Source organism: Pezoporus flaviventris, unplaced genomic scaffold (genome assembly GCF_033815535.1).
Source record: "Pezoporus flaviventris isolate CSIRO_AGI_PZ_B2104156 unplaced genomic scaffold, CSIRO_AGI_Pfla_v1 ptg000013l, whole genome shotgun sequence".
Lineage (NCBI taxonomy): Eukaryota > Metazoa > Chordata > Aves > Psittaciformes > Psittacidae > Pezoporus > Pezoporus flaviventris.
The window spans coordinates 41,545,783-41,572,074 of NW_026892561.1; the positions used below are offsets into that span (position 1 = coordinate 41,545,783).

Sequence of the window (26,292 nt, forward strand, 5' to 3'; positions counted from 1 at the left end):
CACAGACAACTTGCTTGAAAAACAACAATGAAACAATCTTCAGGGTTACAGTTCCAGCATTCAGTCTGTAACATTGAAATTATTTACTTGCGAATTTGCACTTTTTCAGCTGGAGCTACTTAGGAACATAAGCCTGTTGAATGCCCAGCTGCCAGCAAAACAGCAAGGGGGTGGTCCAGGAAGTGGGTCATCTATTTAAATCTCTAATTGCATGTTCAGCACAATGAGAGAACTGCCTGCTTCCCTGAAATGAATCAATACGTTTGTAAGTGTAAATAATGGCTAATTCTTGAAAAGCACTGTCTGACTGCTTTGTTCTGTGTTTCCTGCTGGCGTTGAGAAGTCCTGGAAGACTAAATAAAGAAGAGGTCAATGTTTGGGTACTATGTAAAACTACTAGGATCCCTTGGAAGTTCTGTTGAGATGTGTCATGATAAAATAGAGAATGACATCAATTCTCTTATATACGAGATCAGCTTTTTGTTCTTTTCAGTAGTCTGAAGTGGTTCTACAAGAAAAGGATTTTTTTATCAATATCAGTTAATTGAAAAATAAAACAGCTCCACAGCAGATATGATTAAGACTTTAATAATAAAAACAAATGACTTGCAACCAGACATTTCAACCGGTGAGAATGAAAACTCTTTGCACATATGTGTATGTAGCTCATAGTTTCTACCCATATTTTAATCTCCTTTGGACTTCAGTTTTAATCTTTCAAAACACACATGTTACTAATCAAAATATTATTCTTCTAAAGATTTTTTTTCCCTGAAATACCAACCAGAAGACATATGTTTTTAGAGACTGTGTTACATCTTAACAAACACAGACCAAACAACTTGTAGTTGGGCTGGTTTTGCTAATTTTGTACTTAGTAGAATAAAGACCCTTGTGGATGTGAATGCTAATTGATACCAGCAACACAGGTTTGTTATTTTGGGGTTTTGTACGATGTTGTTCTCTTCTGGAGTTCATGTAAAAGAAAGGGAGTGAAACTCTGACAAAGAGACATGAAACGAAAAACACATGTTGCACAGAAAAGCTCTCCAGGGGACAGAACACCACAATGTAGCTCATTTAGATGCTAAAATAGCTGTTACTTGGTCTGATATAGTGACCAAATTATTGTGCTGTAAAAGAAACCCCAAGATAATTTCTAACAAGTGCAGGATGTGTTTTGTTTTGTCTTTTGGGATGCTTTTTCTTTTCCATGGTGATAAGGGAAAAAACTGTGGTTTTCAGGTACTTTTTTAAATGGGGCATGAGAGGTAGCATAGGAGCTGGGTATCAGTTGTTTCAGGTGTATCCTCTCTGAAAGGGCTACTACATCTCGCTGAGGACTGTTGGTCTGAGGGACCTTGTGGGTTTTGCATGCTGTTATATGGGTGGTCTCCCTGCTCTGTTATGCAACTTGGACTCTCTAGCTAGTACAAAAGGAGTGGGGATATGAGCGCCCCCTGAGGTTCTAGATGTGCTAAGAAAGGAAACGTTTTGGGGCTAATGAAAACCCCATTGTAATCAAGAGAATAACTTCTGTTGTATGATAGTAGCTGGCCTGACACACCTACAGATCCCATTTCTGTGAAATGGCTTCTCTTGTGGAGGCTGATGTTTATGCCAGCAGAATTCTGTGTAGGTGGATTTCTGTGTAGAAATTCGTGTTTTGTCCTGTGTGCTTTAGCCCCAGAAGTATTATGGTTAGGCTATATATGACATGATCAGACAGGGAAGGGCTGCTTGGTTTGCTCCCCCTGGACCTATCAGGTTTGGGGTTTTGTTTTGAGCAATCTTTAAAAACACCACCAAACAAACAAAAAAAACCCCCCAACCTTTCCTTAATATTTTTAGCCTAAAAATGCTTCAGGGTCCTGATTTCTAGTTGCTTTATTTTGGGGAAAACAGCCATTGGATTCTTGGCCCTACTAAGGTAAAAAAGAATCTGAAGCCACATTATTATACTGCTTGTGGAAATAATCCATATTCTTCTTGTGGGATCTTTCCTGTCAGATAAAATGATACCTCTGCAGCTGCTCTGTTTGGGGGAGTGAGATGATGGGACACCAGCGCCTGAGACAACACAGTTTTTGCTGGCCCCTGTATATACAAATTTTACTTTGCGTTTCTTTTCTTACTTTATCCACATTTTGTGCCTCATTTTCCACTTTGCAGCTGTAGAAGCTTATGCTCGGAAATTGAATGAGATTGTTCCTTTTGCTTCCTTGCTCCTGGCTGAACTCTCTGCATATGAAGCCTGCCTCAAAGTGAAATTGCCTTGAAATAATAAAGAGGGATTATACAGCTGACTTGGAGTTGAAAGACGCCTGATTGGGGGCCTCTTTTGCTCGCTTCTGTTAGGTTAGGAACAGAGCCTTCTGCAAAGTGAATTTGTAATGGCCTAAATGGCCAGTTTGTAGCCTCTTGTTCTTGTCTTTGTGTTAGCCTTTGGCTTAAGTAGCTCTTCCGCTTCGGTTGTGTTTACGGCTCTCCCAGACAGGGCACAAATTCAGGCTTTGGTTTGCTCGGCTGAGCAAGCTGGGTTCTTACACAGTCATGGAATAGCTTCGTTTGGACAAAACTTCTCATGGTTGTCGATTCCAGCTCCCTTCTCAAAGCAATTCCAACTAAATAAGGTTGCTCAAGCCCTTGTCCAGTCAAGTGTTGAGACTCCGCAAGGATGGAGATCCCGCAGTCCCTGTGGTGCCTGTTCCAGAATTTGACTGCCCTTCATGGTGAAAACTTATTGTATTGTATTTAATCGGAATTTGCCCCATTGTATTCTCTTCACTGTGTCTCATCCTCTGCCAGTGTATCTCCAAGAAGAGTATCTGCTCTATAGCCTACTGCTAGGTACGGTACAGGCCAGCAAGATTTTCCGTACACCTTCATTTCTTAAGCATGGACAAACATAATTTTCCCAGCATTTCCTCATAGGTCCTCCAGCTTCAGTCTGTCTTGCTGATATTGCACAGGACTCGATGCAGTGTGTCAGTGGACTTGTACTTGGTATCTGAGAACCAGACGCATCAACCTTTGCTAGAGACACCTTGCTTTATATCTACATGGAATTGTGTTCATAGCAGTGTCATATTAGTAGTTGATCGTTTTGGCACTGGCCACTGCTTCCAGCTCTTCCCCCTTTATTTTCACCTGCTGAACTCCCAGCTTGCAGTAGAAACTCTTCAAGACATTTGATGTTTTGAATCAAGAGTTTATTAAATTCACCTCAAATGCTTTACACAGCTAAACTCCTGGCTCCCTGGGACAGCCTATTGTTCTTGTGGAGACTGGAAAGGGGTTTCTTGGCTTGAAAATCCTAAAGCCTCCTAGGAACAGCATGTGCAGAGCCAGGTAAGATTTGTGGCTGATTGCTATCACATGCATAGTTTGACTCAGAGGCAGAAGGTGTTGGATAATACTCTTGCCCTGTCAGTCTGGCTTCTGGGAGAAAGAGGAAGGGTACCAAAACTGGGAGGCAGGAGATGAGCCAGTGTAACCAGGTTATAAATGCTGACATACTAAAGAATAGGAGACTGTGCTGGAAAGCTGTGACCTAGGAGGAGATGCTCTCTAAGTTAACTGTCTCTGCATAAGATGCAGTGATGTGCTGGAGAAAAAGTTACTGTGATTCCTGGTAGACACTGAGAGTATGGGTATGTGAAGCTGGTGAAATTGTGTGTGTGGACTTCAGAGTCCCAGTGAAGGGACAGAAAAAAGTCTTGTGTCTTCTCCATCTTGCTTGTGGCTGTTCCTTGACATCCAGGCTGCCACGAAGTGCCACACTCTAGCTCTCAACTGTTTTTACCCTGTGTTCATGTGCCATTGATAGAATCCTGCTTCTCTAGATTATCTGGTAATGCCTGTGTCTCGTGTAAGTAGTTAGGATTTGTGCATGAAGCCTGACCCATTCATTTAGTATACAGTTCCGCTGCTTCTTGATGGTAAGCAGTTAATGTTTTTCTTTGTTAAACAATATGAGAAACATTAAAAGGAAGAATTAATTTATCTCATTTAAACTCCTACCTCAAATGTGCATATTTTCCTACTCAAATTAGTTGTTTGGAAAGTAAAGGAGTGTATGAGTAGATAGGAGCAAGCCAAGAGATACCTTCCCTTGCAGGCTCTCTTGTCTGCTAAAAAAGAAATGTGCTTTCAAAGAGCTAGAGGCTGGAAGTATTCTGGTTATGAAGCAGTTCTATTTTTTGTTATCTGTTCTTAGCTGGGTTGCAAGTAGAAAGATGTCATTGACTTGGGCTGGAGGCAGATTGGAATAAGGTGCTTTTTCTAATAAGATATCACTGTCCTAATATTCTGCTTTACTCCAGATTTCGGTGGTGTCTTTTTGAAAGTAACTCTATCTGGGTCTATAGGGTAACTCTGTAAGTAAGTAGGGTAACTCTGTAAGGTCTATAAGTAACTCTATAGGGTCTCTCTATTTGTTCTTGTTTTGTATTTCTAGCCTGTATTTGGAAAGTACTAATTTTGGACTGTGACAAGGAAGAGAGACTAGGTTGCACACTTGGCGATAGAGGTCAGTGAAACAGATTTTTGTGGCTCTTGTCCAAAGTGTGTTGCTGTCAGTGAGAGTTTCTACAGTAGGTCTTTGGTAGGTTGGTAGGGTTTTGATCACATTTTAGAGGAGAAGGGGTAGTTCATTAAACCACTGTGCTATTCAACCCATATTCAGGCCATTTAACATAGAGAACATTGCTGTACAAATGGCACCTCATCCAAACCCACATTATTCTTAAAACCTCATTAGTGGACAGTGACTTCTGTTAGAATCATGCAGTGTGCCACTGGGAGAATGGGCTGAGGGACATTCCTCCCAGAACCCTGGAGCTGCTCATTTCTCTTTGCAGTATCTCTGTAAGTGAAAGGGCTGGTGCCAGGGTAGCAGACAGACAATGAACTTGCTCTTGTGTGGGAACACTTTCCATGTATCTGAGAGTGCTTCACTCTTTAAAATTAATTTGTGAAAAATCTAGACAAAAGTATTTGGAGTTTTTGCATGTTACAGAAATCTTGGACCTTGACAAGGTAACAGACCTGTAACATCTGTCACAATAAATAACAAATTGGAGTAAATACAGGCTAGTGTGCTTGGTTGGTTTTGGTTTTTGTTTTTCTTTTTTCTCCATGCCAATTTTGGTTTTCAGATTCTCTCCCATTGGGTTGGTGAAGTGGAATTCTTTTGGAACTTCAGGACCAGCTGCTGATAATGCTGTGTAAGAGGTTGTGTGCAAGTTGAACGTGGATCTTTCTGAAAGAGGGTAATAATTTTCTACCAGTTCTTTATGAGAGCCAATGGGGCAGTTCCTGTTATTTTTCTATTGTGGCTTATTTGTAAATTCTTCTCTTCAAAAGTGTGAGCCCAGCCTTATTTGTAAATTGTGGTGAAAAATATTCCTAAAGTTTATCTTACTACATGGGTTTTGTTTAACACTGTGCCAGAGAAAGGATGAATTTGGGTAGCTCCAGCTAATGCTCCTCTAGTTTTACGTCACAATAAAAGTTCTTTTAAAAAACAAACATTTGCCTGAGAAGTTGTAATTTTTCCTGGTGTGAAGTTAAATATTTATTTTTACTGTTACATGTTGAAGGAAACCACAACTCTTTAGAATAATAAGTGCTAGATCCAGAAGCCACTGAAGTGCGCTGAAATAAAGAGATTTTAATCACTGCCTGTACAGTACCATTCTCCCATTTTGCTTAGTCTAAGACTGGAGATTAATCCCATTGATCTCAGGGAGTCTTTAATTGTGGAAAACTACTTGTCAAAATGAGAAATCACTCATCTGAGTTGGAAATAAGAATGTGTCCACTATTTGCATGCAAGTTATATGTTTATTTCACTTTTTAATGAGGATAGTAATTTGAGAAACCCCTTCAGGGTTAACTTCTGTCATTGGCCTGTTGCAAGTCCTTACTTCAGTCTTTTTTGTCATTTTGTCTCTGTTTCCTTGTCTGCTAAATGGTTGCAATATGTTGTGTTGCCATTAATAAACTGCTGTAGGATCTAAGAGGAAAACCTCTGCATTTTGGCCACGTACAGTGTGGTAGTAATAAAGAGCACACCACTCAACTTGAGTATAATACTTTTCACCAGATATCAACATGAAAGAGAAATGCAATGTTGAGAAAAGCATTAGCACACACAGTCACTGAGAACCCGTTTCTGTGGTTGTCAGACCTTTATTTCCCCCCATGCCCGTACATCGTGGTTTCCATTTTCAGCAGGTTAAGTCAAGAAACTGCAGAGTTGTAAGAACAATTGTACAGCCCTTGCTGGGCTCCCTGTTCTGGGTATGGGTCCCCTGTTGAGCACCCTGCGGTATGGGTAGCACGCAGGCAGGATTTGCACAAGGCTGCTCTTTGAGCAGACACACGTTCTCGTAGCCTGCTCCCTCTTTCTGTGCCGCATATAGCACTGTGCTGCACAGGCAGTGGTCGCTTCTTTGTTTTTAAAGGTAAGTCTCTGCGTAACTCATCAGTCAATGTGAACCATGCAGTGTTTTCAAAGGTGAGACAAACAGCAATCCTAATCCTGCAGCCCTTCTTTGTGCTGTCTCCCTAGCTATGGTGAAGAACATCTGACTAATTTTTAAGGGGTTTGGATAGTACCATTGATTTTTATTATTTTTTTCTCTTAATTTTCCTCCTAATGGAAAGAGGAGATTTTATAAACACAGTTATTTGAACCGTGTTACTTCTCGTACCCAGTGAGGAAAGCCGAGTGTGGAGGTGGATTTGTCTTTCATGTACTACTCCCTAGAGGGTGCCATACGCTCACTTTCCGCTCTCTAGCTTGTAGCCAAGTGGCATTGCAACGGGTTTTGTGGCAGCACTGGGGATGTTGCCCTGATGTAAGCATTGCTGCTGTAAGGTAAGAAGAAATAAAATTAGGTAGTTCAATGATTTAAACCCCTCTTGTATAGCTATAACCATATGCTACTCATTAGGCAGTTTGCATCGACTGTAATTTAGTACAGGTAAGAATTGCTTGTGTTGGTCAAGGCTAGTTCATGAGAAGGAGATAAAATTTCAAGACAGAAAAAAAGCTGTGTGTCATTCAGGAGCTGTACTGACCAGTTACTGCAGTAAATGCCTGCTTTCCCAAGTCACTAAGGAGCAGCTGGTAGAAACTAAAGAAATACAAAGCCTGTGTACTTCTGACTGGCTTAGAAACAATGAAACCTTAGCGTTTCTCATAATTAACTATTTTTAATAAGTGCATAAGTTTTCTTTGAGATAGGTGTGTGATCATCCTGTATGCTTTAACGCTTATTTTTTTTTTCCTCTTCCTCAAAGCGTGTGATGGCACTGCTTCAGCCTGACACTGCACAGTCTCTTGTAGGCCACTGAGGTGCATGTGCAAGCTTTGGTACATAACTGTGTTGGAAGAGAAGATGGGGCAGCTCCTCAAGATAGATTCTCATGGTCTCCCAGACTTCCACTACCAATCAGGAAGTAGACAGCGAACAGCAGCTAGTACTGGAAATGCTGCCTCTGTGGCAGTGAGATATGCCACTGTAATGTGGTATCTGCTGTGTTGGTTTAAGGACACAGCCATTAGAAAAAGTGCATTGAAAGATCTAAGTTTATACTGTTCCTTAGGCATAAGATGTGCAAGGAAAAGGAGGCACATTAATCGTAGAATCGTAGAATAATTAGGGTTGGAAAGGACCTTAAGATCATCTAGTTCCAACCCCCCTGCCATGGGCAGGGACACCTCACACTAAACCATCTCACCCAAGGCTTCGTCCAACCTGGTCTTGAGCACTGCCAAGGATGGAGCATTCACAACCTCCCTGAGCAACCCATTCCAGTGCCTCACCGCCCTAACAGGAAAGAATTTCCTCCTTATATTCAATCTAAACTTCCCCTGTTTAAGTTTTAACCCGTTACCCCTTGTCCTGCCCCTACAGTCCCTAATGAAGAGTCCCTCCCCAGCATCCCTGTAGGCCCCCTTCAGATACTGGAAGGCTGCTATGAGGTCTCCACGCAGCCTTCTCTTCTCCAGGCTGAACAGCCCCAACTTCCTCAGCTGTCTTCATACGGGAGGTGCTCCAGTCCCCTGATCATCCTCGTGGCCCTTCTCTGGACTTGTTCCAACAGTTCCATGTCCTTTTTATGTTGAAGACACCAGAACTGCACACAATACTCCAGGTGAGGTCTCACAAGAGCAGAGTAGAGGGGCAAGATCACCTCCTTCAACCTGCTGGTCACGCTCCTTTTGATGCAGCCCAGGATACGGTTGGCTTTCTGGGCTGCAAGTGCACACTGTTGGCTCATGTTCATTTTCTCATCAACCAACACCCCCAAGTCCTTCTCCGCAGGGTTGCTCTGAATCTCTTCTCTGCCCAACCTGTAGCTGTTCCTGGGCTTGCTCCAACCCAGGTGTAGGACCTTATACTTGGCATGGTTAAACTTCATGAGGTTGGCATCAGCCCACCTCACAAGCGTGTCAAGGTCCCTCTGGATGGCATTCCTTCCCTCCAACGTATCAACCAAACAAAGGCTTCTGTCATCAAGCAGACTGCCATGAAGACTACCTCTTAGAGTACTTCATCTGTTTAATCTGGGTCTTGGTGCTGGTTCCTTGGAGGATGGTTAGGATTCCACAGTGTGTTTTGAAGTAGCAAAGCTTAAAGACTTTCAAACTTGTGTACATTTTTCTCCCTTTGCTTTCCTTTTCCTCTGCATCCAAGTCTTTATGAGAACAAATACTGGAAACAAGGACCTTTGTCTCTGAGGGAAATTCACTTTGCTAAGAAGATTATGTCTGTCAGCTATTTTTGTTTTGGAAGGGTGATGTGGGATAATGTGCAGAGATGACGCAGTAGCACACCAAAATGTGAGTGACCCTAATCTCTGTCAAGGCAGAGACCATGGTTTTGTTTTATCTTGCTGGAAGTGCTTGCCTGCTAATTGTATAGGCTACACCTTAACAGAATTTTTACCATAACTTTGGGTCTATGTGTAGAACTGCAGGTGATGGTCACTGGCCACGTTGCTTATGTGTTGTTGGGAGCTACTCATCATCTGTCCCAGAATGATGTATGCTGAATAGTAACTCACATAGAATATCCTGGAGATAATGAAAGACTTGCTCTACTCTTCCGAGAGAACATTTCATGCTTTAAAACAGTCGGGGCTTGCAGGGAGGTCTAACTCCAGATGTGCTCAGCCAACTGCTGTGCATGTCAGTGTGCACCAGAACATCACCTGGACTAGAACTGTCCCAAGCTATTTCTGATTGAGTTATGCGAGGGAAATAGCTCACCTGGCAAAGTTTTGCACTATCTCTGATGAAGGATTTTCAGTGAGTGGACATTGTTTTGCCAGTTTATTACCCAGTTAAAGTTTAGGTAAATTGTCCTGTGAGCCAGCTTCAGAGTGCCAACAGGTTGCTCTCTGTGACAGTAAGTTTGTATAAATCTGATTTATAATAGTGAGTACCTTGCTCAGCTGGATACTCGGGCATCCTTTAGTAAGTCATAATGGTGGCATGAGTGTTATCTGCAACAATGCTGCTCTTGGTATTTGTACTGTCATGCTGTCTTTAGTCCCTGTTGATGGCTTGGGGCTTTTGTGGGCCAGACTGACCAGACTGTTGTAAGCAGTTCTAGGGGTGTTCCTGTTTTTGTGGGTGGCTCCTGCAGTCACCTGTCATTGCTACTTTAGGATCATCATGCTTCAAAAGCTTCTGTGAAACTTCTCAGTGCCTGTCACACAAGCACATCTTGGGGAGGAGGGCTTGTCTTCTGGAGAAGGGTGCATGCCATCTTGACAGGTGGGCAAAAGGTTCTAACCTGCAGCCATTCTCTTTGCAGCCCCATCCAGGGTTGGAAGGAAGAATCAGTGTTTCATTTGAAAAGTCACCTTCTCACTAAAGGATCTCCTCCAAGAACTGCCTTTCTCTCTTCCTGTTTGAAACCCTCAGCTGAAGACCAGCATACCAATAGGTTATATCCTGTTTATTCAGATGACATGAATTCAGATGTCACAAAGAGAAAGGAACATTAATGGAATAAAGAAAGCTGGGGGAAGGAAAGAAATGTTTTTAATGTGGTGTGCTAAGGAGGCATGAAATAGGAGTGTTAGAAAATGTTTGGTAGCACCTTTAGAAAGTCTTGCGGTGTGCAGAAACAGAAGTGCAGGAAAATTGCAGAAGAGAAATAACTCAGGGCTTGAAAGAGAAGGGGTTTGCTCTCTGCCACACACTGCCTGCTAGAGACAGTTTACCTCTTCAGGCCCTGGCTGTCCATTTCCAGTGATGGCATCTGTTTCATGTGGAAGCTGAGGCCAGATAATGGGTAACTGTCAGCTCAAGGGTGCCTCTGAACTCTGCTTTCTTAGTGCAGACTTTGTAAGACATGGCAAATGAGACCCACTTCTGCTCTTGCACAGCTTTACTGCTGCACAGACCCAGCCCTTGGAGTTGCCAAGGACTGGGTCACTGAAGTCATCTGGGTTAAAACAACTGTTTTGCCTCTCCAATTCTTTGTTACTGTTGTTTTTCCATTGAGGTACCTTTTAGTGTTCTGCTTCCCATCCTGTTCCTTTAAACCATCATGCCGGTGTTAACACGGCTACTTAGCATAGCTGAAATGAGTGGTGGTTAAGAATGGAGTGAGAGTGGGCAGAAGATGGATGTCTTCCAATGTGGATACTCATTAGCCTAACTTGTTGCCAAAGTCTTTGTAATGGGGAATTCAGGAATTGCTTATACAAAGGAGTATTTTGCTTCCAGGGGGTTTCACTGAATTCAGTGTCTGGATTAAAGTGCTAATTAATACAAAATAGTGCTTGATGCTTCACTGTAAATGTCGCTAACACTGTTGATAGTCGATATATAAACATAATGTATGCTAACATCCCTTCGTCTAAAAACAAGGCTGTTGGTACTGTGTGTGAGTCCAGGCACTTTCCAGTGATAGCTCATGCTTCTGTGAAATTGCCTTAAAACAGAAGGGGGGTTTTAGCTCTTCAGTGGTTTCTTTTCCCCTGTGCCATAACTGCTTTTTCAGTTCTTGAATTGTGATCAAGGCCTGGAGGCTACTTTTAGCTGGCTTTGGCTTGTTTACGTTTTTTTGGACTAAGTGTCATCTTTCTCTCCCAAAAGATGAAACGCCAAGATTATGTCATTCCTACTTGTATCTAATAATAACTTAATTACAAATAATTGTAATGAAATCACTTGGGCCACTGACAGAGAATAGTTCAATCCAAGGGCCACTGACAGAGAATTGTTCAATCCAAAGACCACTGAAACGGATGGGATTCTTCGCTGAGAGTGAAGCAAAGCTTTGGGGCAAGCCCTGGGGTGCTGTTCCATGTATGTGTGCATGCATGCATGCAGCAGAGTTGGGCTCTGCTATGGAAACCAAATTTCATAAAACCCCTGCCAGCTCTCCCAGCTGAATGCTGGTGAGTAAAAGAAGATGCTGTACAGACAGACAGGAGATGCATTAGAACCCCCCAAGGTAGCAGAGCAGTTGCCATAACAGCCAGCAACAGACGTTATCCAGGCCCATATTGCTGCTGGTGGAATTAGAGTAGGAATGTAGGTCTCCCAGCTGCCAAGTGCATCTTTTGTGTGGCCAAAGTGTCGGTCGCAATTCTGGAGTAGGCAGGGGACTGATGAAAACATAAACAATAGCAGTGACAGCAGGCAGGATTGCTGATTTGGTGTAGAAACTACCCAGCTGTGCCACTGCACTCTTGTAATTGCATTAGAGAAGCCAAACTAACAAGCATGATATGAGGCCCCTCTGCAGGGTGTGCTGGTGGATAGGCAGGGACATCATGTAATTGTGTGAAGTCTGTGCCTGGTGAGATCCAAGGGGAAGAGCCAGGTAGGTCCATTGGCAGATCTGTGGGTGAGCTCGTGTTTTGCCTACCAGTGCTGCTAGATATTTTCTATATACCCTCAAAGCAGTTTACTCTAAAGAAACAAGGGCAAGAAATAATGGCAGTGAGATTGTTGCATTCAAAGGACAAATTTCAAAGATTTAGATTTTCTGGCAAATGCTTTAATTAAAATGATGTCTTTTGCCAGATCGCTGAGCAATTAAGCCCTAATCAAGCTCAGAGGAAAGTATTTCCATGGAATGTTTTCAGTGCAATTCCTGATTGAGATTGTGAGGAGGAGTATTATTTACAAAGATCTCATTAGCAGACATTATAAGGTTGCTTATGTCCCCATGGGAATTGATGCCAAAACTTTCATGGCCTTCATTAGAAATCAAAAGCCTTTTGATGCAAGGTAAATACAGTTTTGGGTGCATGTGTAATAAAGTTATACATATTAGCTTAAAAGCAGCTTCTCTGGAAACCCTATTGGAAATTCTTAGTTTTCCTAATGTGTAAGAGAAATCCATTTTCTGTAGATATTTTTAGTGCTAACTTCCTCTCAAGTGCTATTATCTTACACACTCTACCATTAATGCTTGCTGTGTTTCCAGGTCAGTCATGTGATTGCTAAGCATCCCTGCCTGCTTTTTGAATGACTTGTCAGGCAGGAGCCAGGAAGTCAAGTTGTTTCTGCTGACTGCCTGATCGGCAGCTGATTCTTGCTGCCTGGATCCCAATTGATAAAGCACTAAACTTCTTTCCTCTTACCCTTCTTGGAAGGTCATCAGCGTTTGGTTCAGTGTGAGACCCCGTCAGCAGGGACCCTTCTCAACACAAGCCTCCTATGTAGATGTAAAAATGTATTACTCTGCAGAAGGCACGCATGTGTGGGAACACACAACAACTACACTATTGAAAGGCATTTCAGAGCTGCACACTGCTGTTTCTCATTGAGCCACAGCTATTTTAGCATGAGCTGGATGAAGCAGTCCGCATTTCTGCATTATTTTTTTAATTTCTTTTTCACCACTTGTTACATTTACAACTCAAATGAGCTCTCTGTGCTTCAGAAAACTGCAAGAAATTAAAAGATTAAACAGATCCCTCAGTGAGCTTAAATATGTGTCTCTTTTTTATTTTTTTTTTTTGGTAAAACACCCTAAGGCAAAGTATTTTAAAAAGATGATGAGAGCTAATAAATTTCCAGATATTTGCTATTTTGCTACATATGACTGTTTAAAAAAGAAACTGATCCTGGCAGTTGTTGTGGATGCCTTTGTGTGTGTTTAATGAACAGCTGTCTCTTTTGAACTAGGAATTTTAATACTTTCAGTTCCATGAAACTGGAATCAGAGGAGGCAGCTGATTGTATAAGAGAGGGAGCACGTTTTCTCGTGTGTATTCAGAAGCAGAAAGGGAGGGAGAGGGAGAGAAAAGCATCGTAATATTGCATGTGTTTCAGTTCCAGTGGATCAAATCTTTCCTCTGTCTGCATCCAAGCTATTTGGTTGTGATCAGATGATCAGAGCTCAAGGAAGTGATTGGAGCGCGAGCTGGCTGCAGCTGCACTGTAGTCTGTTTTCAGGGACAAGGAGCCACTGTTTTTCAAACATAGCATAAACATAGAAGTTATTTTGTAGGCTTCAGGATGCAGATATGGGTTGTGCTGCCAGCATTGTTCTGCTCCAAGCCTTTCGTTCTGTGGTACAGAGGAACTGTCCACATATCTGCAGGCGACGACGGCGAGAGGAGTTGTCACATGAAATTCTCCCGCTGGATAGCGATGATGAAATGAGCAGACCCAGGACTCTCATCATAATGGTACGGTATACTTTAATCAGCAGAGATGCAGGAGAATTACCATTACAGATGTTAACTGTGATTATTTTTTTCCCCTATGTATGTTGTAGAGAGAGAGCATTGCCAGGCTATTTGTCACTGTAGGTTACTTTGCTGGTAGATTTGCTGTCTCTGTCAAACAGAACTGGAATCTTACTTTATAGGTGAAGCTGAGAACTATATGGAAGCTCTCTATAAAGTAAATGTTCTGTTAGTTAATTGTTGGTGGGGTTTGTCGCTATTTGTGAAACAGGCAACACTGGAGATGGTAATGTGGTTATGTTTTATTTCAGACTTGGAATTCCAAACAGCAGACAGCTTAGGAAATGTTTACTAAGTCTGTTCATCATAAAAACAAACTCAAAAGCAAAAAAAAGCAAGACAAAAAACCCCTTTCACCCAGGATGCTGTTGGAATTTATATCAAGTTATATGAAAATAAACTCATATATATCTTTCCTGTAAACTGTTTGCAGCAGTAAAATGTTTGCTGGATCACTGCTTTCCAGTTTAGTGACTTGCCTCCATTCTTTAATGAAGAGAGGCTTTGAAAGGCTTTTGGTCTTCAAGAATCATTTTCTTTCTGAATTAAATTGGACAACTTTTATTTTGTGGTGGGAATATAATAAGCACTGTAGGCTTATTAGGAATAAGTGACAGGGTTATTTCTCATTATAAATCACTATTTCAGAATAAGGAGTATACTTACTGCTTAGTTACCACTGCCCTTTGCCAAATAACGCAGTGAGCATTTCCAGAGCCCTGGAGTGGCTTAAATCCAAGGTGGCAATGATTTGGTACTGTGTGACTCTCACTTGATAAAACATTTTACCAAGACATGCAAATAGTGTTTTTGCCAGTTTGTCAGGACACTCGCGTGTATCATTAAAGTGTAGAGATTTATTTATTCTTTTAATTCTAGGTATAAGGTATGTTACGGTGAAGTCGAAAGTTCATCCCTCTGATAGTCTAGCTGTATCACACAGGGCATGTAGTTCGAAGTGGGTGATGGTAACATTAGAGAATTTAATAGCTGTCATGAGATCTAGCAATGGTTTGAATAGAGCATTGCTGCCCAAAGAGTGGTGTGTGATGCAGTCATGGCAACTATAGTAGCTAGTACCCAGTCCAAGTGGTGCTTTATGTATCAGCTGATGGTGCTAGCCACTGTATGGGGAGGCTAACGGTCATAAGGAGGAAGGGGATGGATTTCATCATTGTGAAGCTGATGTTTAATCTTCTTTCCCATGGGGGATTGGAACTAGATAATCTTAAGGTCCTTTCCAACTCTTAACTGTTCTATGATTCTATGATTCTTTTACTTTAAAATCCACTATGTGTAAAGCAAACTTTTTTTTGAGTTTTTGTTTGTTTGTATTTTTTCTCCATTTATTGGTTAAATAAATGACCCCAACAATATTTAAACAAATGACTTTCTCCTTCCTGGTAGTAATTTCAAGCATAGTGGCGTGAGAAGGGCCCGAAAGAAATTGCATCATGTCCAAGTATGGATCATCTGTGCAACTTGCTTAGGTCCTTGGCAGAAAAGGATAGTCTTGGGTGTTGTGGCAGCAAACAATGTACCAACCTCCCCATACCCACACACAGTTATCAGCAGCTTGAGTTACAGTTCTTTGTGTGGTAAATCCTTGGAGAACGGGCTCCGAGAACTACAGCAAAGGTCCATGGGCTCTCAGAGAAGTGAGGCTTTACTGCAGCATAGAGGGAGCTGTGGAAGGTCCACCACCTTGCAGAGCTGGCAACACCCAAATGGGAGTCATGCTGCTCAGATGGTCCATTCCTTGCTGCTGGATGTGGACTTTCAGGGATTCCCTCCTCGTCTCAAACACATCCACCCATTGTGTAACAGGGGCTTTGTTTTCTGAAGCAACAGTTAATGCCCTGGTATTTGTCCTGTCAAAGTGCTGTTCTTCCCCAGGAGAACCGTGGGGTCATTTTTCTCCCCTTTGAGAAGAGGAGGAGGAGTGGTTTGGCCCTGTCACAAGGCTGGTGTAGGTGCAGGGCAGGCACTTCAGAGGAAAGTTTCTGGGCAGGGAACGGCTTGGAAAAATGGTCCTCCCTCACACATCCTTCTTTGTCTTCTGAATGTGTATTATTACTGTGTCTTTTCATTTACAAGCAGTTATGTCACTATCTAAAATAATTTGCCATTGAGCTTTGCAGTTAGGCTTAGTAATGATGTGGAGACCTGGCAGGTTGAGAAGAAAGCACTGCTTCAGAGTACTTAGGTGGCAGAAATGGATGGCCCTGTTTCCACCAGAATTCATGTTACTTGAAAGAGCAGCATGATAGAGGGCTGGAGGCTACTGAACCTTAATAAAATATGTTATGGTCCTAATTGGTATTTTCCCCCTTGGTCTGTTGTAGATTATTGAAGTTTATGTCTGGATAATACGGTGGAAACAACTATGTAGACAAGTGAAAGAGTGCTTAGTTCACAACGTTATTATGCACATTGTGCAGATGCCAAGAGCTAAAGTGGTCCCAACAAGATTACTGAGTTTTCATGTCTGAGGCAGTGAGTGATTGGGGTGCCTGAAGAGTAGAGGTGCGGAAATCCTAAAATACAGAGCATCTGAAATATACTGACATGCCTGGATGTACTTGTCAGAGGCTGCGGCCTCCTGTCAGCTGAAGGTCTCGCATTTTATATATTCATGCCTTCAGATAATATGGTTCTTCTCTTCATAGCTTGTGTGCCACTGGCAATAAGCTGCTTACTGAGAGTATTAGTATTTGGTATTGAATTCAGGTGATAAACTCTGCCACCTTTTGGAATGGCTTTTCTAAGTCCCCAGGCTCTGCTGCATGTTCTTGCAAGTTTATCTGTCCCAAGTGAAGCAAAAGTAAAAACCTCAATGTTGTCTTAATGCAGAAAGCAATCCCAAGGCAGAGAGAACACCAGTCTACCCTAAAATACTTCAAGTAAGTATACAGCTTTATAGATGTGCCCCATTTTCCTTTGTTAATCCCTGAAGGGAAGCATTCTTGTAGGATATTCTCCTAGGAATTGTGCTTTTGCTAGTGGCACTTCAAGTGGGAGATGCTATGGGTGCACTCCATGACAAAAGAAAGGGAAAAAGCCCGAGTATAGCCTCCAGCTATTGCTTAACAACTACCTACTAATCACAGTATGAAACCTTTAGGCATCACAGCAGGTATTTCTAGCATTCTAGGCCTTGCAGAAAGTGAAGACTGATGTGTTTATTCACAGATTATTTTTCTTTTCCCCCTCCTTTTCAGTTTGTTAGTTTAGAAATCTGGTTTTATCCTTGGGCAAGACAGATTAATAATCAAGTTTAGATCTTGGCTGGATCCGTGGAGCAGGGAGAGATATTTGAAAGACAAAACTGGAATTTTTTTGTCAGTGACAAAATGGTGTGTCATCATGTCTTGGACACAGTCCTTGGAGTTGCCAGATACATGCAAAGTATCCAAACAACCTCTAACTGATTCAACTTGTGCATCTAATGTGCTCAGTGACTCTGCATCTTCTTGTTTTCTGTACCTTTAAGAGTATGTCTGTAAGAGCTGGTTTTCAACATGAGTTCATGAGATGGTGAGGTTTGAGATACTGAAAAGCTATGTAGAGTGAATGCAAATGACTGTACATGCTGTTTCTGCAAGAAAAAGGAAAAGAGGAAGATGCATGAAGGAAGAAAATTTAGTACATGGGGTTAAGTGGTACTGTTTGGTGTTTGGAGTTGTGACACTAGCGTTTAAGATGATGCTTTTCATTTTGAACTTGTGACTTGAACTTGAGCTTTATCTAGTAGGTCATTGTTTTCTTTCATGTGATTTGTTTTGAACTGTGGCAGCTGAGATTTCTGTAGAAGATAAGAGCAGAGGGTGATATTTGAGGCTGCAATCCTCCTGTCTACCCCCACCTCCCTGCCCTTGGTAGCCAGCCACACAAAAATGTGGTAACGTGTTTGCATTTTGAATAAAATACCATAACTTGAACTGATGTGTCAGCTTGAACACAGCAAGGTGACAATACCACTCTAGTTAGTTTTTCATCTCTGAAAAGAACAGCTTGCAGGGATTTTCTCCTTCCAGTTGCAGAAGAAGTAGGAGACCCTGCTTTGTTGCACAGGTGCAGGATGACAGCTCTGCTGTGGCATACAGGTGAGGGTGGGGCGCTGCCCTGGCTGCTTCTCAGATCACTTAGTTTGTAAATGTCATTTTAGCCTTCTAAAGGCAGTAGAAACAATAAAAGCATGGCTTTGAGAATTTTCCCTCATCTAATACTAACCTTTAACTCCAGAATTACATTCCATGAGTTTTGTTGCATGATCTGTGTTAATTTTATGTTCCAGTTGAAATAATTCAGGACACTCATTTCTTTAGTTGCATACGTTTACCTACTGAAAATTTGTACCATATGCATACTAAGTGCTGTCAATAGATGGCAACTCCAAGAATTGCAAGATCTCTGACTCGTAATTTACTGGTTTTGTAGATGGGATTGTCTGTGTGTACCCAAATGGGGAGGACTTGCAGTGGCTTTTGGAGGTCAGCATGAGGCCCAGCTCTGGGAATAGAAGGGTGTTCTCTTCCTCTGATGTCTTGGAGGAGGGATTGTCTTTGGAAAGCCAGACTGCCCAGGGCTGTGAAGTTCAAAAGAAGTACTCAGAATATTCATACCTTTTAGTTCAAGTCAGAAGCTTCAATGTGTAATAATTTTTTAAACAACAATAAAAATATGTAGCTTTGACTTTAACCAGCTTCCACTTTGGCACTTGGCCTCAGCAGGAACAGAAACAGGTCTTTGTTTGAATAAATTACTAACATCAGAGTGGAAAAGTAGTAGTAATGCACAAAATGCAGTTCTAATTCAGAGCCACTTTTGCAAGTGTTCTTGTTACCTTTGTGACTTCTTTGCCTTCTGTGCCTGATGGTCAGCAGATCTGCTGGTAACTGCAGAGTGATGGCCAGCCTCATCCCTTTGGTGCCTGGGGTCAGCAGGGCTTGGCACTGTCATCAGCAGGGCAGCGTAGGAGGGACGGTGTCAATCTTCAGAGCAGTATTTGCTCTTCTACACTTGAAGATATTTGGTTTAGGTTTGGCTTCAGCAGCTATGGCTCTGGGTATAGTTTCTTAAATACAGTTGAGAATGAACCCAAGAAGTGGCTCTGTTTTCATCCTTCAGAGTGTTGCAGTAACATTTAAAGTATACATATGTTTTAAAAAGAGACAACGTTAAAAACTGCCTTTTTCCACTGAGCAAATCTTCTCTGACTTTTGTGCTCTGAGCAATAACATTTTATGTTGCTTTCACTTCTTATTAGTGGTGGAGCAATGTGTGTGGTGTAACAGTATGTGGAATGACATTGTTACGAATCTGTTAACCAAATTCTTATGACAGCTTATGAAGAGTGTGGACTCAAAAGAATGAAGTGATAAAAACATCCTCCGACATAAGAGGAATTTATTATCTTTTGTTAAAAAAATGTAGAAACAAGGTATTTATTTGTAAGCAATGCCTCCCTGAAAGTGTAGGATATAAATTAAAGGGGCAGAGACAAAAAAGACTCTGTAAGTAGCAGTGCTTGGGAGTGCTTTGGGAAGGCTTTGTGATTTTATGCATTTGATAAAAATCAGATTGTAAGATGCATGTTCAAAATGATCTTGGGAGTGGAGAAAAATGACCTATAAAAAGACAAAGTAATGAAAGCCAAGCAGGCATAGAGAGAAACGCACACACAAGGGAGAAAAAAGAAAACCACATCAGGTTTTTCAAGCTTTGGCCACCTGCTTTGCATAATAAGCACATTAATAAACAAATCTGTACATACACATGCTTGATTTGTTGCAGTTTTGTCTGAGATGCTCTGTCTGCAGTTCTCCTTGGCTCTAGCTCTGATAGGCTGTAGCAAATGCCAGCTTTCCATGTTTCCCTTGGTCATTTTTGCTCTTTGCGTCTTCCTGCAGAGGAAGTTAGGAGAGTTGGGAAAAAGATCACAGTGGTCTCACTGGCTTGGGATTTTGGAATTCAGTAAGCTATGGTTGTAGGAAACTTAAGCTCTTTACGTGGTGTAGTGCCCTCATACGCCAAATCAGCCGTGAGTGCAGATCTTGCATTTATGTTTGCTTTCTTGTGTTTATCACAATATGAAGTACTTGAACAAATTACAAAGAAAAGCACTGGAACGGGTTGCCCAGGGGGGTTGTGGAGTCTCCTACGTTGGAGATATTCAAGGCCCGCCTGGACAAGTTCCTGTGTGATGTACTCTAGGTTACCCTGCTCTTGCGGGAGGGGTGGACTAGATGATCTTTTGAGGTCCCTTCCAACCCTTGGGATTCTGTGATTTTGTGAGAACATAGATTTAAATGCCAAGTGCTAGCCACAGTATGAACTGTCTAAAATAGCCACAATAATATCCTTGAAGTTCTGGAGACTTCAAGAAAATGCTTTGAAATGTATGCCATACAGAATTTAGTAGAGGTATTTTGTTTCATGCTGTCCGTGGACAGTGTAGTTGTGGACTGAAATATAAAACATTTGTATATATATGTATATACATATATATATATGTATTTGTGACCAGCAGCTTCTAGGTCTATTTTCAGAGATGTTCTGTGGGATTTTTATTGTACATCTTGGGCTGCACAAGTAGTTCCAGACTTGTAACTCAGTTACTCAGTTCAAGTAATTTCTCTTTTGCCTCCCACGGAGAGGTTTTGGTAATGGGATCTGTGACTGCTCCTGGCACTATACTGACCAGACTGTATGGGTGGGCTAGGTTGTCAGTTAACATCTACAGAAATTGACTGGAAGGAGAGATAGTGTCTTTTTCTGTGTCTTGGCTCACAAGTGGTAGTGTGCTCCTGTAGTTGGGTTTGGGCAGCATGGGATGTTTCCATTAATTGTATAGCTGTCCATAGCTCACATGAGATGGGTTATCATAGCATCACAGAATGGTTTTGGTTGGAAGGAACCTTAAAGATCATCCAGTTCTAATCCCTCTGCCGTGGGTAGGAACACCTTCCACTAGACCAGGTTGCTCAAAGCCCCATCCAACCTAGCCTTGAACACTGCCAGGGATAGGACAGCCACAGCTGTAACCTGTTCCAGTGTCTCACCACCCTCACAGAGAAGAATATTTTCTTAATGTCTAATATAAATCTACCCTCTGCCAACTTGAAGGCATTCATCCTTGTCCTGTCACTACAGACCTTGTAAACAGTCCCTTCCAGATTTCTTGTAGGCCCCCTTAAGTTATTGGGAGACTATGAAAGACTGTTTTAAGGTCTCCCGTGAATCTTCTGGTCTCCAGGCTGAACAAGCCCAACTCTCTCAGCCTGTCTCCATAGCAGAGGTGCTCCAGCCCTCTGATCATCTTTGTGGCCTCCTCTGGACTCACTTGGGGAGGTCTATGTCCCTCTTGTGTTAGGACCCCAGAGCTGGATGCAGGACTGTAAGTGGCAACTCATGAGAGTGGAGCAGAGGGGGAGAATCACCTTCCTCAACCTGCTGGTCATGCTCCTTTTGATGCAGCCCAGCATACGGTTGGCTTTCAGGGCTGGGGCAGTGCAGGCAGTATGAGCCAGAAGGATGCTTCATATGCACCCTGAGCATGTCTCACGTGCTTGCACTGCATTACCAATGACTGTGTGCTTGTGGGCATTCACAGCTGGATCACTGACCTCTGCTGCACAGCTGGAGAGCCTTGGGCTGGGAGGGTGAGCAGCAGCAATATGTGACCATCTTTGGCCCAGGCTGTGGTAGACTGGTTCCCTTCTGCCAAGTATGGTGAGTTGCAGCTGGTTCAAGAAGCGTACAAAGGAACAGTAAATTAAACTAATGCCTTCAGAAAACAATATTACTGCCAGTCCTCAGCCCTTGCCATCACTGGCATTAACTCACCATTAACTGCAGCACTGAGAGCCAGGCTGGGCTCTATTTTTTTGTGCTGTTATTGATACAGAATCCTCCGAGTAGAGCTGATCTGGATTTAAATGCATATAGCTGAGTCCAGTGTCCACTTCAGGCCTTTGGCTGCAAACAGGGGGATATTGATTTAACATGGAAACAGCTGTGCCCTGTAAGAGCTACACCGAATGAGGAAGGGAGTGATAAAGAAACTGGGGCCCTCGGAGAACACCAGCCAGCTGAAAGTACTGCCAAAGTAAAAGCTGCTGGGAGAGGCAAAGAGGGGGGAGGGAGAGCTGTCGAGGCAAAGACAGTGTGTAAGAGGGGAAGAGTTCAGTGATGAGAAAGAGAAGCCAAGTGGAAAATGCCATTTTGTCTCATCTGAAATGAATTAGGCACACTGCTGCTAAACTTGGGTGAGATCTGGTTTTTGAAGGCAAGTCACCACTGCTCTATGTTGACACATCAAAATATTCTGATACTTCTTTTTCATCTCTCTTTGTTCTTATCAAAAGCTTTGGTTTTGGTTCACAGTGATTGTATCTCTTCCTACTGCTGTTAATCGCTTCTCCTTTGCTCTTTTTCCACCCTTTCCTACCCAGAGTGGATAACCATCTTCTGCTTTGACTTGAGGATAAATGCACTCCACTCATCTCCTGGGTGGATTGTAAATCTGAATGGAGCATGACAGAACTGTTCCTGATATTTCTCACTTCCATGAAGTTTCTTCTTCAGACCAGTAATCTTTATGCATTTGGTCTCGGCCCCAGTTTAAATCAGAATTCTAGTTCAGCACATTTCAGACAAAAGCCATATGCAAAGTTTCATTGCACACAAGAGATGAAGAAATATATCTCTGAGCCGTTATCTCCATGCTTCCTACCCTTTCATTAATCAGAATCATTTGTTTTTAAAGTCTTTGTTGCTCCGTAGCTTCCCCAGCCACCTCTGGCCAGCAAAGCATGGTAACATGGCACAGTGCAACAGGAGTCATTTCACTTAATAGCAGCTACCGAACCATTCTACCATCATCTGCAGCAGAAGGATAAATCAAGGGGTAGATACTGTGAGTACATCTACTCACAGTGTAAACTGAAGTGTGATTACTGCGTACTTTAAAACCTAGTGTGGTTAGCATTGGTGATCTTAATCTTCTTCTGTGCATCCTAGGGGGGCTGCCACCTGATTTCTAGAAACTCTCAAGAGGTTCTGACTTCTAGATTACAGTTTCTGAATCACACAGGGGTTTTTAGGACAGGCATCACCACTTCATGACTATTAGATGACTGCCACCAATGTATGGGTGAATACAGATGAGTTCCAACTTGCAATGCCTCCTGGGGCATAAGAGGAACTGGAGAAATGCAGGTGAATGGTTTAGATGTTCCCTTAACCAAAGAAGGGTTTTGTAAAGGCAAAACACATGATTTCATTTTTAAGGCTAAGCAGCATTTCAGCATATTTGGTCCTGTCATCTAGTACCAACTGGCAGCTCTGCTTTTGTGAGGGAAGCAAGAAATGACTTCTCTGCCGAAGTACTCAAGTAACTGAACTCTTGTTCACTTCAGTACTGCTGTTTCAGGAATACGGAAACAGGCACAATGTCTTCAGAGTGTTTGAAGGTAAGGAAAATGGAGGAAGATAGAGTGTCTAGAAAATACAGGAACAGTCTTTTAGCTTTTGAATCAGTTCCTTGAATAGTTAAGGCTTCCAGACTGAATTAGTGATTGGAGTGAAGAATAACACAGGGGAGAAACAATTAGGATTCAGCACCAAAAAGCATGTCACATGAATACTCTAGGATGTTTTTGGTGGCAAGGGTCTGACATCATCTCAGGGCGCTATTCCAAACCAGTTTAGCTGAGGCTGAATCAGACTGTGGACTATGATCTCCTAAGCTGAGGTGTAGTAGCTGTATGTGGACACATTTCCAGTCTAAAACAAACTGATTCCTTCATTGTTCTGGGACTCAATTATTTCAGTTATGCTAGGACTCTTATTTTAGACTTGGGGAGCTCTGTATATATTAAAAAAGTAGTTTTTTCATCCAGTTTGGTGCCTCTTCAGAACAAAATGTTATGTTCTGTCTAAACAGGAGGAATTTGTGTGCAATGTCGTACTTCTGCAATTGCAGTCTGTTAATAATTATTGCAAATTTGTGGTTAGCTTAAAGCATAATAGATTCTGTTTGTGTGGTTTTCATTGAAAAATAGTCATTGTAATGTTTGTCAGATTTCTTTCTGCCTCAGGGGTCACTCTGAATACAGTGTATGGAGCCAATTGAACACTTTATGCCTTTGGTGTTTGTTTTCCCTCACTTCTCATCTGTCAACTGCTGTGCTCATTTTCTTTTCATTAGTATTGATACTTGCTCGATGATGAGATGGTGAGGTTCAGTTCTTAGTTATATGCCAAGGTGAGCAGCTCCAGAGAGGAGCCTTCACCCCCAGAGTGAGGGGAAACCCCGTGTCCAGGAGCCTCAGTCCTGAGCAGCATGATCCACTGAGGGAGCCTCAGTCCCTCACAAGACTTTGCCCAGGAGCTGGCAGCTCAGCTCATGTGAGCAGGGACTCACAGGGGGCAGTGCCAGGAGGGACAGCACCAGTCGAAGGAGGTGATCCTGCCCCTCTACTCTGCTCTTGTGAGACCTCACCTGGAGTATTGTGTGCAGTTCTGGTGTCCTCAACATAAAAAGGACATGGAACTGTTGGAACAAGTCCAGAGGAGGGCCACGAGGATGATCAGGGGACTGGAGCACCTCCTGTATGAAGACAGGCTGAGGAAGTTGGGGCTGTTCAGCCTGGAGAAGAGAAGGCTGCGTGGAGACCTCATAGCAGCCTTCCAGTATCTGAAGGGGGCCTATAGGGATGCTGGGGAGGGACTCTTCATTAGGGACTGTAGTGACAGGACAAGGGGTAATGGGCTCAAACTTAAGGGAAGTTTGGGTTAGATATAATGTAGAAGTTGTTTACCATGTAGGGTGGTGAGGCACTGGAACAGGTTGCCCAGGAAAGTTGTGAATACTCCATCCCTGGCAGTGTTCAAGACCAGGTTGGACAGAGCCTTGGGTGAGATGGTTTAGTGTGAGGTGTCCCTGCCCATGGCAGGGGGGTTGGAACTTGATGATCTTAAGGTCTTTCCCACCCTAACTAGTCTATGATTCTATGTGCAAATCCAACAAAATAAGATTTTAACTCAATGCAGAAAAACAGATCGGGAGCATAATGCTGTGCTGCTTGCACACAAATAATGATGCTAGAGTGGAAAATGTGTAGCCTTGCTGGATCAATCAGTGGTTAGTTATGAAACTAGGATGTTGAGCATCATGTCACCAGTAACTCATAACTTTCTTTGGCATTTCAGTAGGGGTTTGGTGTAACCTCGATGTTTTCCACAGGTTGTGACTTATGTGCTAAAATTAGCTCTTTCAAAGGGTAAGCCTTAACAGTGAAGATATTAATTACTGAAATGTAGAGCCCTGGAACCAGATGCTCCACTGTCGGTTTTGAGATGTTTCTTCTGTAGTAAATTATGTGCAAACATGCATTGCAGCTATCTCTGTAGGAGATCTGATCTTAATGGGATTACAGAGGAGAACAAGTTTTCTGGAGAAACAGAGCTTGGAATCGGGCCTGTTTTTTCTTGCTTTTTGATACTTGTGGCTTGAAGGTAAAGAATAAAAAGTATTCACGCAGCTGATCTGCACTTTCTTCTTTTCAGTGCCTTAGCTCTTTCCCTGTCTTTAATCCTTCTCTATGTGCTTGGGGAGCCTTTTCTAGCATCTCCCTAGAGCTCCTCAGAAGAAACAACCCAGCGCAGACCATCCAGCTGTCTGTTTTGTCTCTCCACCTGCCAGGTGGCGCTTGTGCCTGAATTTCCTTATTCAGGATGTGACTCTTATTTTGGCTTCTGCAGTGCTTGAGTTCCTCTGGCTCTTTGGGTTTAAACAAAGGCACAGCCCTTTAGGAGGTACAGTGATCTAAGCAGTTATCTAAAAGCTTGCTTGTTGCCAGGAACGTCTAGTTTCTTTGGCCTTAAAACCTTGTAGTTGGGTTCTCCTTTTAACTTTTAACTGTCCTATTACAAAAGAAGCCAAGTCCCTTATTGCCTCTCTGCTCCCAGGTGTTAGACGTGTGCTCCAGAACACATCACAATGAACACAATGAACAGAGCAGCAGATGTGTGGAAGATACAGGGAAAGTAATCCAAACCTGGAATCTGGTATATCCAGGAGGAAACATTTACTGTTTCTATGCAGACTTTTAATGAATACGTTTCCCAATATTTAAGATACATGATACATTTTGTTGTTTGTGGTGCATCTGATTCTTTGCCCCCATGTGGCATGTGATTTTTTTTGTGCTGACAACATAGCAAAGACATCCGCTGGGGAAAGACTCATGATGGGAGTATTTGTGCATCTGTCACCTACTTCTGTTCAGAAACCCTCTGACCAGGCAGCCCTGACAGACAGCATGCTCATTCCTTAGACACTTGTGTAAATACAAAGTATTTTAGCAGAACATATGGAGGTATAGAGAAAACTCATTAACACAGTTTAAACTGAAGAACTATTTGGAAATAATAGAAATCTTTACTAACACTGATTTGCTTAATTCTGGTTTTATGTAAAAAAAGTGAATCCTGGAATTGTAGCAGTGTTTTTGCCTTACTTCTCCAAATCTAAATGAAGCTATA

At 42.4% G+C, this 26,292-nt stretch overlaps 1 protein-coding gene across 8 annotated transcripts in view; it reads left to right on the forward strand.

Annotated features, from left to right (window-relative positions):
• DOCK10 (dedicator of cytokinesis 10) overlaps positions 1-26,292 on the forward strand; it is a 161,241-nt gene that overhangs the window by 17,275 nt on the left and 117,674 nt on the right. The window contains exon 1 of one of the 8 annotated variants that reach the window (XM_061453012.1): positions 13,376-13,680. The exons of 6 other annotated variants lie outside the window; for them this stretch is intronic. In XM_061453012.1, the coding sequence (XP_061308996.1) occupies positions 13,516-13,680 (165 nt within the window). In that variant the 5' untranslated portion in view covers positions 13,376-13,515. Of the gene's footprint in view, positions 1-13,375; positions 13,681-26,292 lie in introns of those variants that run through there. One more of the 8 variants, XM_061453015.1, reaches the window with a different exon arrangement.